The sequence below is a fragment of the Triturus cristatus genome, chromosome 9, assembly GCF_964204655.1.
Source record: "Triturus cristatus chromosome 9, aTriCri1.1, whole genome shotgun sequence".
Classification (NCBI taxonomy): Eukaryota; Metazoa; Chordata; class Amphibia; order Caudata; family Salamandridae; genus Triturus; species Triturus cristatus.
The window spans coordinates 724,963,229-724,976,642 of record NC_140592.1 but is presented as its reverse complement, the minus strand read 5'-3'; the positions used below and the strand labels follow the sequence as shown (position 1 = coordinate 724,976,642).

Here is a 13,414-nt window from a genome sequence, read left to right as displayed (position 1 = left end):
GCGTAACCTCAAGCAGGACCGATGCATTGTAGCTGCCATGTAGATCGGAACCACTGCAAAGACCTGCATCACATCGCAGCCCATCGTCGCATCGGAACTGCCACTGCGCTACGCATTCTCGGCATAGGCCCTCACATCTCTGGTCAAAAGCTGCCTCAACAACGACGTTGAACACCGCATCGCAGCTCCTCTGAACCAAAGCAACACCCCTACTGCGCGACACCTCCAAGTCTGGTTCCATTATTTGTATTATTGTAATTGTAATTTTGGTTTTTGGTTTTTTTATTAAAAGTTACATTATTTGTCTAACTCTGTTGTAGGCTCCCCTATTGTGTTACTGTTTGAAATGTTGCACAAATACTTTACACATTACCTCTGAGTCAAGCCTGACTGCTCTGTGCCAAGCTACCCGAGGGTTGAGCACAGGTTAATTTAGAGATTGCTTTTGTCTTCACATTGAGAAGAATTGTGGTTACTGCTTGGGAAGGACTTCATCCCCCTCCACCAATAAACCAATTTCTTCGTCTCTAACTCCGCCTCCTCTTTTTTTTCCTTGTAGACATTGATGAGTGTCGTTACCGTTACTGCCAGCACCGTTGCGTCAATTCGCCTGGCTCCTTCACCTGCCAGTGTGAACCTGGCTTCCAGTTGGCCGGTAACAACAGATCCTGTGTCGGTAAGTAAATGCTGCCAGTGTTGAGATTGCGGTAAGGTGGCATGCAAGCCTGGCCTTTTCTCACAGGCTGGAGGAATTACCTTAACGCACCTTGCCTCCTTTACAAATGTGGTGAAATTAATCTGAAGAATTTTAGAAGTGGTTCTGCCCTTTGTCTGTGCATAAATGTAACTGAGTGAACCTCTGAGTTTAACACATGTATTGCACTCCTTGAAAAGCCACAAAAGGGAGCATGAAGTTCAACGTGGTTGGTATTATTTTTAAGTATACTTCTGTGTTGGAGATCTTCAGGCATCTACAGAAAAGTATATTGCTAAGAAATCTGTGCCAGACTGGATCCAGAGATTTTTCCCAGCAATCTACTTGTGCACCAGTAGGTGGCTTTGTGTAGCTATGTGCCGACTCCGTCCAGCGTCAGAAATGACACTGGAGCCATACATAGCTGCTCACTCTGCGCACTGACATCACTTTCTTTCTTGACTGTGTCCCCGCCATCGGATGTGGAGCCAGTTCTGATCAAAATCAACAATGTACAGAACTCTAATTTGGAATATTTTTAGAAGAAGAGGAAGGTGGGTGAGTCAGTGAAGAATTTGCGGTTAGATCGAGTATACACCAGAGATCGGGTATACACCAGAGATCGAGTATACACCAGAAATAGTATTACTGAAGGTAAGTAACTTGTTCTTCCGATAGACACTTCTAACCTCAGATTCCGCCTCTTGTTAATAGATATCAGAGCCTCATGGTAGGGCCTGAAACTCGATCATACGAGGAACTGACATTATCGCTATGAGGAAAATGATCTTTAGAGTTTGAAGACGCAGAGACCAGATATGCAATGACTCAATTGGGGTACACATCAAGAATGTAAAGACCAAAGCAAGGTCCAACTGTGTGATCACAAAGGGTTTGGGTGGGAACATGTGAGTTAACCCCTGCAAAAAACGCACAATAGGTGATTTAATAATGATGGCTGATCAGGTAAACAGAGAAAAAACAAAAATCCCACACAATAACCTTTAGCAGTAGTCACAGCAAGCAAGAGAGAGAACAAACAACAACACATCAGACAACCGGACTTGCAAAGGTTGGGTGTGAAGAGAAGTACACCAGACAGCAAACCTTTTCCAGCGTCCAGCATAGATAGTTTTGGTGGATTGATGCCTGGGCTGCCAAGATGACATCAACTACTCCAGGAGGGTGGCCAGAAATACTGCTGCTGTGCAATCTCCAAACATGGAGGTGTAGGTTGAACAAACTCTGATGAAGGACTGTGCCCTGCTGTTGTGAAAGAAAATCCTCCTAAAGTGGCAGCTGGATTGTAGGACAGATGATCATGGGCAGAAGTATAAGGTACCACACTCTTCTCGCTCAATCGGGAGTAAATAGGATGATTTGGGCTCCGTCGTTTCTGATCTTCTTCAGAACCGTGGGCATTAGAGGCAGAAGTGGGAATGCGTGCAGAAGTCCCCAGTTCTACTCTAGGTGGAAGGCATCTCTGAGCAAGCACTGCCTTATGAATTCCAAAGTGTAAATCACAGGGCAGTGCATGTTCTTTGCTGAGGTTCAAAGATCAAGCCAGGGTTCTCCCCATTGCTGGAAGATGTGTGTCACCTCAGAGTGCAGTCGCCATTCATGATCCGCCAAGCAATGCTGGCTTTGTTCGTACACCCTGACATTTAAAGATACTGTCAGTGTTGCACGACCAGGGAGATGCCCTGATGATTCAGCCAGTTCTGGAGCTATAGCGTGTCCTGGCAAAAAACCTATGATCCCATTCTGCCCTGCTTGTTGCAGTATTACATGGTGGCGGTGTTGTCTGTAAGACCATGCACCCGTTCCTCCCTGATGGATGGACGGAAGGCTTTTAGGGCCGAGCAAATCGCCTACAACTCCAATAGGCTGACATGGAGGCAGGTTTTCACCTGAGACCAGTGTCCTCTGATCGCCACCTCTCCCAGATGACCTCCCCAACCGAGCAATGATGCATTGTCACAGCCATTACTCTGGGTGGGGTATGGAGAGGGATCTGCCACCAGTCTAATTATGGTCCAACCGCCACCCATGCAGATCTTTTGCAGGCTTCTCTGACATCTGGATGAAATAAAAAAGGGTCTCTTGGTACTAAGCACACTGAGACTTTATATTCCGTTCAAGAGCTCGTATGTGCCACCTGGCGTGGTCCACAAACAAGATGCTGCAGACCAAATAGGTCAAGGCACCTCTAGAAGCCTCACAGCTACTCTCACTGAGACCCAGGTCAAGGTTCGAAACATTTGGGTCATAGCCAGAATGTCCTGGACTCGTTGAGGTGGAGGGAAGGCTTGGATTAGCATTGTGTCCAGGATGGCTCTGCAAAGGAGTCAGGTGTGATTTTGAGACGTTGATGGAAAATCGCAGTGATGTCAACAGGTTGGCAGTCATCTAGAGGTGATCCACGGCAAGCTGAGGCAAGCCCACAATCAAAAACTGGTCTTCGAGTTAAGAGAAGGATGATATTCCCAACCTCCGCAGATGGGCAGCAACTGACAACATCACTGTTCTAAACACCCGAGGTGCACTCGCAAGGCCAAAGGGGAGCACTGACAACTGGAACTGCTCACGGCTTACTTGAAACTGCAGGTAGTGCTTGTGGACGGAGATGTGTAAATAGGTGTCCTGCAGATCTAATGACACTATTCAATCTCCTGCATCCAGGACAGATCCAACTTGGGCCAGGGTGAGCATTCTGAACTTGTCTTTCTTGAGGAGGAATTTAAGAGGGTGAAGCTGGAAGATGAGGCGGAGGCCTCCGTCCTTTGGTGCTAGAGAGTGACAGGAGTAAAAACCAGTCCCGACCTCTGATGTGGGAACTCTCTCTCTGGTGCCCTTGGCCAAGAGAGCCTAAGACTGATGTCACAGGATGAACAAGAGGTCCTCCGGAAGTCGTTGTGGTGTTGGAGGTTTGCTTGAAGAGCTGGAGAGAAAAGAGAGAGCATTTCCACTTAGGACAATGTGAAGTACCTATCTGTCTGATGTAATTCTCTGGCACCAGTGGAGGTAATAGGTGATATGACCTCGTACTGAGTAACTATACACCGCTGAGGGCAACTTAAAGTGGTTTTGTGGTATACGTGGGTAGAGGGTGTATTTGGTAGATTGTTACTCCTGAGGGCCTGGATGCTGGCGACCAGATTCCTGACCTCTGCCTCAAAAGGTTTGGGAAGTCTGATGTTGCTGAGGGAAAGTTTGTTATGGCCTTTGCTGGCACCTTATCCCCAAGCCTCGAATGGGCAAAACTGTTTGGCGAACTACCATGTAGGTGCTTCCAGTCTGAATGAGCGCGCTGTTGCCTTGCTTTCCTTAATGGGTTACAGGGCTGAGTTTGCCTTGTCTCTGACGTGACAGGGAGCCATCCAATGGCATTTACATTAGAGATTTTTGGACTTTACTGGAAGGCCCATATCAGCTAATCCAAGTGTGCCACCAAAGCATCACTCTGGTATCAACTGGCCTACCCAAGCAGTCAGTAGTCCTCAGCCCCAACAGATGACTCGATTCGCTGCACTCTGATCATTCTGTAAAATCAGTTGTAGATTTGTTCAAAGGTATCTGGAGCGCTGCCAAGAAGTTGGCCACCATGTCTCATAATGCATGCGAATAGCACTCCAGGAGGCATAGCCCTGCCGCACGAGTACAAGCCTTTCTCCTGCAGCATCCAGCACCACAGAGCGTGATAGTCAAAGCTTTCTCCACCAGGTTCAAACCAAACGCTTTTCTGACCACACAGCCAGGCATGTTCTCCTTAGCCTGCCTTGTTCTCTGGTCCATTGACTCCAGTTGCCACCTGGGTCACTATTCGCTTTGCAGTCAATAAAGACTCTAGGCGGATCCTCCGACATCACTGACATTAACCCCTGGGGCCCAGGCATTGGTTGTGCCACCATGTGTGTGGTTGGGTTTGGCATTGGCCTCGAAGTCGGGGCTGACCCCGGGATGCATTCGAGAGGCACATTCGGCAGTAACCTGACTGGAGGCCTCCTCACATCCTAATGGACCAACGCTGATACGGTGGAATCTGGCAGGTTACCAGAAATTCACAGCATGGCCTTCTTGAATGCCTGGAACTGCTGCGGTGTTGCTGATCAACCCTGGAACTCAAGTTGAATCAGGATCCGAGCCAGGAGTTCCGAGGTTGGAGACCAAGACTTGGAGGTACCCTGGTAGCCACGCGAAAGCTCATATTGGGAGTGGCGGGCCATGGAGGAGCCATGCTTGGACTTCTTATGCTTCTTCTTCTTTTACTTACCTAATAACTTTGACCTTGAAGAAGATTGTTCTTGGGACCAACTTCATAACCAAAAATGCAGCCGCATCCTCGACTGTGAATGGGAACAGGCCTTTCGGAGATGCTTTGTTTGGAACGCAGAGCTTGGCCTTGTGGTCCCAGATGGCCTTTAATTCTAGCACACTTATTACACGACACCAAATGTGCTAGGAGCACACACGCCAGAGAGAGACCTTGTGAGGGCCCGTAACTGACATTTGTTTATGACATTCCTTACAAGGTTTAAACCCTGTCATTTTAGGGGTAGACATGTCCCTTGCACTCTGGAAAAACTTTGAAAAATATAAATAAAAATTAGGCTGTCAGGCCTGACAGAAATAAAGGCGCAGAATGAAAGGAACTGACTTCACTGCACATAGGTGGCATGGTGGTGCTATGTAGGGGCCCTGCGTCACTTCTTTGGTGGGACTGATCAGACACAGAGCTGCCCGGTGCCACCTACTGATTCGTGAGGGAATTGTTGAGAAAATTCTTTGGAATTTGCAGTTAGAATTATGCGTCAGCAAAATGGGGCAATTGTGTCCACCTAACACCATGGGAACTGCACTCTTTCACCTTGTTCTACTGTCATCTAGAATAGTAGCTTGATCTTCCTCCATTAAACGTTTATGAACATCCAAGCCACCCTCCTTGCAGCGCTTTCGTTGCACTCGTATCCTGATATATATAGCCTCTTGCCCAAAACAAATCCTGGTGTGAACAGTACTGATAGACTTCACAACTTTCATTCGAAGGACATGTGTCTCACCTGTTCACCTAAGACAACAGTCAGTTAATATCCTCATCCATGCAAGCTACAGCATCCAACACACAGGAGCCTGTTCACAAACTGCATTTTGTGGTAAATGAAATAGTGCTAGAGCAGTACCACAAAATGCAATTCAACAACTACAGGGGGAGACCACCACCTCGGGCTCCCCTATCTTTTCTAAGTGTAGATTTCTACTATGGGAGAGACCTCTGCACCTATACATCTACATTCTAGTAGTAAATGTTGTAGGGACAAGTGGGGAGTGGCTGGAAAATAGGGAATACATACCATAAAATGGAAGAGGGTTAGGGAAATTTAAAAGGAAGGGTTCAATGAGGTATAGGCTACTACAAACACCTTCCCCTCCAAACGAGTAAGCTCATTGCTAACCACAAAATACAGTTCTAAAGAGTTCCTACAGCCAGTCCTAAAGGAAACATACCTGTAGTAAATATACTCCAGCCCAGCATTGGAGTAAGTCAAATACAACACATGGCCCCTCACAAGAACTGCTAAACACTCACATAAAATAAGAAAGGCATGGGCTTAAAGTTACACCCCCTTGGGACTACTGTTAAATAATCAAAATTATTTTGAATTTCAACACCTTCACCCCTTGTTCCTCAAGAGACTTTGGCATCCATTGCAACTAAAGCACCAAGATAATGAAAGAACATATTGTAACACTACTCAAGACTCTAGACATCAGGCAGCACATCATTACACCTGCTAAATCTGAATGCAACACTCCCAACCTCTTTATGATAACTGACTAGACCACTATGCAATTTTCTTTTCCAACTGCCACATAGCACTACTCCTTGACTGAATTCCTTTTTACTGCCCCCCAGAAGCAATGCACTAGCCACTTGAACACCCACAAGTCAGCATCATAAGTAAACATAAACACTCAGTAAACAACACAGCCATAAAAAAATATAACCCAATACACCATACAAGCTCAAGCCCTCTGCGCCATAGTACACCAAAGAAATAGTAGAGAACACACAAACCATGGGAAGACAAGAAAAGAAATGGAGATGGACCAGTGCCCTTGACGACCTTACTCAACTCAAAGAATTTCCCTCAATGCCCACATCCCTCATCAACCAGTCCAAAGCCACCTTCTACAAGATAAAGTGACCAGCAGAGGCAAAAATCTCTTCATGCTTGTCAAGCATTGCTTTTGATGTAATGCTTCCCACAATAAATTGCATAAATTTAACATATAAACCACCATCAATCACTCTGGGAAGAGAAATAAATCCGGGCCTACATCAACAGCTCGAATCAGAGTTCCAGCGCACTTACACTCCCACTTTGCTCTAGCCTTCAAACCTCTCTTATACACTGGACTAACCATCATCCTCTACAAACTCAAGGCTGCGGTTCATAAGGATGACATTCTACCATCTTCCATTATGAAATTTCTTAATGGATAAGTTCCAACAACCATCCTCAACATCATCATTACTTCACTCAGCCAACTAACTATCCCAGACATCCTCAAAACACATCTGTTCCACTCTCTACTGAAGAAACTACCCTTGACCCAGGCAACCTCACTTACTTTCCTTTCATTGTAATAGTCACAAAGAAAGCAGTAGACATCCAACTACAGGATCAGACAGTCAAGGACTACCTCTAATATATTTACAAATACAGGTTCAGACCTCCTACCACAAGGAGATAACCATGAAGCAAGCAGTTCATAATCCCTTCCTTATCAATTACAACAAGCGCACGCGCGCCTCGCGCAGCAGGGGGAGGGGGCCTGCGCGATTCATTTGCGGGAGTCAAGCGGCTGGCGCCGCGATAATTGATAACATATGGCACCAGCCGCTCGCTCCCGCAAGTGAATCTCCACACATGCACCCGTTGCCATTGAAAGCAATGGAACGCGTGCACGTTTTTGGCCGCAAAGCTGTGCCGATGACTAAAGGTCTCTCCTATGCAGCTCATGCGCGCTGCGTAGGCGAGACCTAAAAATGGCCCCTGCCTCTCAATCCTGCTACACTTCTCACCGACCTTTAACACAATTGGTAATCAAACACCAAACAACTTGGAAGCTCAACCCAATGAAGACCTAATTTCTCCCTTTCTCCAACAATCCCAAACAGCATTTGAGTTACGTCTGGGTAATTAACTTAAATCTCAATGGCTACCCCAAGCTGAAGGAAAGTAAAAAAACAAAAACTTAACAGCCACACTTGATATAGACTTCTTCTTCAAGCAGCACATCACTAAGAAAACCAGGACAGCATGGTATTGTTTCTACTGAAAATATTGAAACCCTTCCTAAGCAAAACCTCCTTCAGATCAGCACTCCAATCCTTGGTCCTCTCCAGCCTGGATTGAGGCAATACTTTGCCCAACAGCCTCACTTACTCTACATTACGACCTTGAAAGGAATCCTATGGCTCAACTATTTTATCATTATTTGAAAAGTAGCTCCAGCTATAATATCTTGTCACTCTTTAGAATATCCACAAGGAGAAAAAATGCATTCTCTTGTGGCACAAAAGTGGAAACACCAAACACACGCACAATACCGACACACAGGAAATGTAGACCATGGCAATCAGATTTCAATAGTTAGACTGAAAAAGCTTACAAGTGGTTTAAAGCTAAATTTGAAGAATTAGTTGTTCCATTAGAAACCCACTTTTCAATGTCCTTTAAAAATTAAAACTGTTTACCTCTGCTACCACTGGAGGTAGGACCCTCTGTCATCTCTTGTCCTTCACCGATTCCAAAGTTGGTCTCAAAAGATTTATCCCTCTTGCCCACAGGAACGTCTATATAGACCTGCTAAAACATATCCATAGTTTCATCTTCATGGTTTCATTTTGATCCATCCCTTTTAAGTAAGGCAATTTTTTGCCTTACCTTTCATGATGTCAAACTCTGTATTTTTTTTTTTACTATACCCACAAGAACATGGTTGACTTTACCATGAATGTTTTCCATACAGTACTGAGATCGTATTACTTTCCAGCTGAATGGGATAATTGATAAATAGAATTGTTTGTACTATTTTTAGCAAACCTCTTCACTTTTGGCCTTAGCCGTAGTTACGTTGCAAATGAATACTACTAGATGTAATTTTTCTCCTTCCTATCATGAAAGTTGGAAAAAAGGGTTTTCTTTTTGGATATTCATGTTTCTATCTTAGGTAAGATGACTGAATAGCTGGGTTTAGTTTGGCCAAAGGGACTACAGAAGACAATACATGTTTAATATACTTCACATCTCGGGTATGATTCTCATCTGACAAGGCAAGGGAACTCTTTTATGAGCCATGATCAACCAGTGAATTTTTCTTTCCACCGTCAATTGTTCTTAAACCTAAAGTTTTTCATATTTAATAAAATACCAAAAAAGGGTTCTCTTCAAGATCCATCTGTGTTACCCATTCATACATAAGTGTTTCATACACTGACCCAAGTTTCAGAACACGATCTGACCAGAATACTCCTTGTTGCACAAGATTTTGAACAGGTGAGATAATTTGCACACATAACTTAGTTTGTATGAACTAATAACCGTAGTGCTTTCTACAAGGCTTTGTTCTGATACCATCTACTTGGAACCTTTTTAAATACAGTGAATACATGAAAACATTGCTAGTGGACTTAGGGATGGATAGGACATAATCAATTGATATCTTGCAGAGTGTCCATAAGAAATTGAATGTCAAATCAAATGACACCTGAACTCCTTGAGCAATTTGATCACTCTTTCTTGCTTGCATGGTGTTGTGCAGGATTCCAGCAATTTAGATGAATTTTGTGTGTGGCCTTATCTAGCTTAGGAACCTCTGAACTTGAGTGGAGTGCATAGGACAGCAGAGTAGTTCAGGATTTTCTCTTAATCAGGTCTAAAAAGTGTGTTTCTTAAAAAATAAGATGCAGCTGTACATTTGTACTTTGAGATGGGATGGGATACATGATGATACTCAGGACAGTAAAGGAGTTGTAAATGTTTGACAACACTTTTTGTCTAGGATGCCATATAAGAAATGGACACATGAGTTTGCTAAATAATAAACCAATGCTGAAAAGTCACCTAGAGTACTGTAACTTCTCCACTGTTCCTCTTTCTCTTGCTTACAGATGTGAATGAATGTGATATGGGTGCCCCTTGCCAGCAGCGTTGCTACAACACATATGGCACTTTCATTTGCCGGTGTAACCAGGGCTTCGAGCTGGACCGAGATGGCTACACCTGCAATGGTCAGTGAGCTTAATCAATCATGGTTTTACCCAGAAGTAAATTATATGTCCCATGTCAGATGTAATAGCCTTGGGGCTTTAAAGCAACCCTTACAGCTACCAACATCAGAAATAAGGACTGGGAATCTCGGGCACAGTTGGGCTGTGCCAATAATTTGAAAAGTTGCTCCGTTCTTATGATTTACTTGCAAGGTGGCTGAGACTGCAGAAAGATGTATTTAGAGGAATAGGGTCACAAAAGATGTTCTTATTTTGTTTTCATTTGAGATTAATAATGGATGAGGGTTTTTTTCTGTATAAACCGGAGGCAAAGAAATATGCACACACTAACCAATCCTGTATGTCTTTTTTCCTTCACATCCTCCAACAGATATTGACGAGTGCAGCTACTCCAGCTACTTGTGCCAGTTTCAGTGCGTGAATGAGCCAGGACGGTTCTCTTGCGTTTGCCCTCAGGGATATCAGCTGTTGGGTACAAGACTTTGCCAAGGTACGGGGGTTCTTTTAATTGAACCAGTGTTATTTTATGGTTCATTTTTTTATTCACCCTCAGATACGAAACCCTTTTAAGAGAAGAAGGTAACTGAACCAGCAGTCTGCTCTGAAATGGAGAAATGAGAATGCCTTTAAGAACACATGTACTGTCACTCCCTGCAAGTCTACCTGAATGGCTCAACTTGAATGGCCTTCTGCGTCATGTGTATTACGAACTCAAACAATCGTGTGTTTTGTTGGGAGTGAGAAGTATCCACTGGGAAGTAGATATGCTGCCCCACATGTCAAGCATTTTATCTCAGATTATAAAGATTTTTCAGTCTCTTGCCCTAAAAAGTTAAACTCTCAAAGACAAATAGAAATCTTAAGAGTCATATCTGAAATAAATACTGTATCAAAGCCTTGTCTGCTAACATCACCAAACCAATTCATTTTCTTAATCAGATCTCGACGAGTGTGAATCTGGCACCCATCAGTGCACTGATGGGCAGAACTGTGTCAACTTCCATGGTGGTTACAGCTGTGTGGACAAGAACCGCTGCCAGGAGCCATATGTGCAGGTTTCAGATAAGTAAGTCAAATGTAAATTGCCAGTAGAGGCTAAGTTATTTATCAAAATATTGGATTGTGGTGTTTAATCTTGAAGTAGTCTGTGTCAACTAGTTACCACACTTACAGTCAGCAATTAGTCATGGGTCCATGTAGAAAGCTGCAGCCCTAGTACTTTCTTTCTGTCGCCTAATTGTTTAACTTTCCATCTCTCTAAGAGACTGCAACACAGCAGGCTGCTGTTGGTATTTTAGGCACTGCGTAGGAGACCAGAAAAACTGCTCTCAAAAGTGTGTGTCGTACATGGTGTACATAAGCATTGCGCATAATGGAGGGAGTGCAAAACTCTATAGTGGGTGTTCTAAGAGCAAGAACTCCATGGAAATGCTCATTGGATGAAATAGAGGGGAGAATCTACCCTCTGATATAGAGTATTAAAGGAGGTATGGGGCCACAGCACTAATAGTGGCATTTACTATACAGGGTGGCAAAAGCACTGAAGAACAAGTTATTTACCTTTGGTAGCGCTCATTCTGGTGAATATTCTATCCTCTTTTTGTTCAATTATGTTTATTGACATTTTAAGAAAATCAGTACAAATCCACGAATCGATAATACATGCACAACCAAAACTGTAGTTTCCGACAGTACAATCATAATGAATTGCAGTAGGTGCTGAGCAGCCCTTTTTAATATTGCATATTACATTTGGCTATAAATTTATCTCTCCTAATTTATCCCAAAAGGTTTCTCTCAAACATCTCAAGGAAGTATGTTATTGGCAAGGGGGAGGGGGTACATTATTTTGGCAATCATATCCCCCCAGGTTACCAAGTCCTCCGTGACCCTGTCATATCTGCAGGTGGTCTTAATGTGCTATTCATCTCCTAGCACCCACTGCAGCAAGTCCTTCTTCCAGACTCTCCTCTGGAGTTCGGGGTACAGCCAGTGTATGGCTATAGGGCATTTCGATAGTACTACCCAAAGTGCCACCATTCAATGGTTTCATTTTTAGTTTTTTCCAGTAGTGCAGTATTTCCAGTAGGCATAGTTTTATTGTTCCCTCCAGGTCCAATCCTAGTAGGTGTGATAAAGCTCGAATCACTATCTCCCAGAAGTCTGCAAGCGGCTGGCAGAATAATGTGTAAGAAGTCCACCGAAGACAGCCCACATCTACCATAACCAGTTGGGCTTCAGGGTATACCTTAGCGAGTTTTTTGTGGGCATGTATTTTCTCTGTAAGAAATTGACCTGTTCATGTGCTTTTTAGGTCTCGCCTGACCCAGCGCATGCGCTGGTCTGGCGAGACTTATTGAGAGGGCTCCAAAAAGTGCTACCAGGCCAGCCTAGAGCTACAGTGCATGTGTGCGGGCGCGCGCGCCGCGCTTTACCCCAATAACTTTCACTTTGGCGGCCGGACGGCCGCTTTGATGTTTGATCGCGATCACTTTCACGGCCGCTTGTTTAAGCTGTCTCCATCATGTACAGAGTTTTCTACCCCTGCACCCCGTGTGGCTCTGTTTCCCAGTTGCTTCCCTCCATTGCGTTCCCCCAATGCAGCCCCTCCACTCTCCGTTGATTTTGTTGGTGTTACCCCCACCACCTTCCCTCGTGTTGCTTCAGCCCCAGTGGTCGAAGTGGGGAAAAAAAAAGTAGGGGAACTGTGGGCGGAGACTCAGGGGGCGGGAATAACCCAAGGATTAGATTAGTGGGCGGAGTCGGAGGTGTGGCTAGAAATAGCAAAACATACCAATTTTTGAACGTTTGGCATTTCACTGACCAGTTACAGCTTATAACGTTATTTAATTCAAAGAATCAATAAACATGTTTATTTGAGGTTTAATATATAAGTTGTTTATATTTAATTCATTTACAATGTGGGACATGTTTCCAATCACAGAATATTCCAAATACGCTTATAAGTGTCTCCGAGCCATGCAGTTTCTTTCATCTGCACTTCTCCTCCCTTTTTCTAACCATTTCTGAACATAAAATTCAGGTTTAAATTCTATGACAGGTGGCCCCACGATATTTATGAACATTGTAGAAGACAGACGATTGATTGATATTCTGTTCCACAGTGGTGTGAGCACATCATTCATTACACTAAAGCCCCGTTCACATTCAGCAGTTGAGGTACAAAAGGTGTTTATAATGTGCATTAATGGTTTCAGGCTTTCAGAGATGCAATTTTTATTTTGTTTGTACTCTCTGAAACCAAGGATGTACTGCCTGGTATCAAATACATGCAACCTGCTACAAAGGTTTTGTAATTCTCCCTCACCGTATAAGATGTCTACTGGATCTGGCCAATAAACTGGTTGTAGGAGTTTCATTCTATGTACTAACTCTTTGTATTCTATTTCATCATTGTTTGT

General features: G+C 44.0%; 1 protein-coding gene across 2 annotated transcripts in view; it reads left to right on the top strand.

Moving 5' to 3' along the window:
- Positions 1–13,414, top strand: part of EFEMP2 (EGF-like fibulin extracellular matrix protein 2) — a 107,215-nt gene that overhangs the window by 54,718 nt on the left and 39,083 nt on the right. For both annotated transcript variants that reach the window (XM_085625916.1, XM_085625917.1), the window contains exons 6-9: positions 560–676; positions 9,873–9,992; positions 10,363–10,482; positions 10,932–11,058. In XM_085625916.1, the coding sequence (XP_085482042.1) occupies positions 560–676; positions 9,873–9,992; positions 10,363–10,482; positions 10,932–11,058 (484 nt within the window). The remainder of the gene's footprint in view (positions 1–559; positions 677–9,872; positions 9,993–10,362; positions 10,483–10,931; positions 11,059–13,414) is intronic.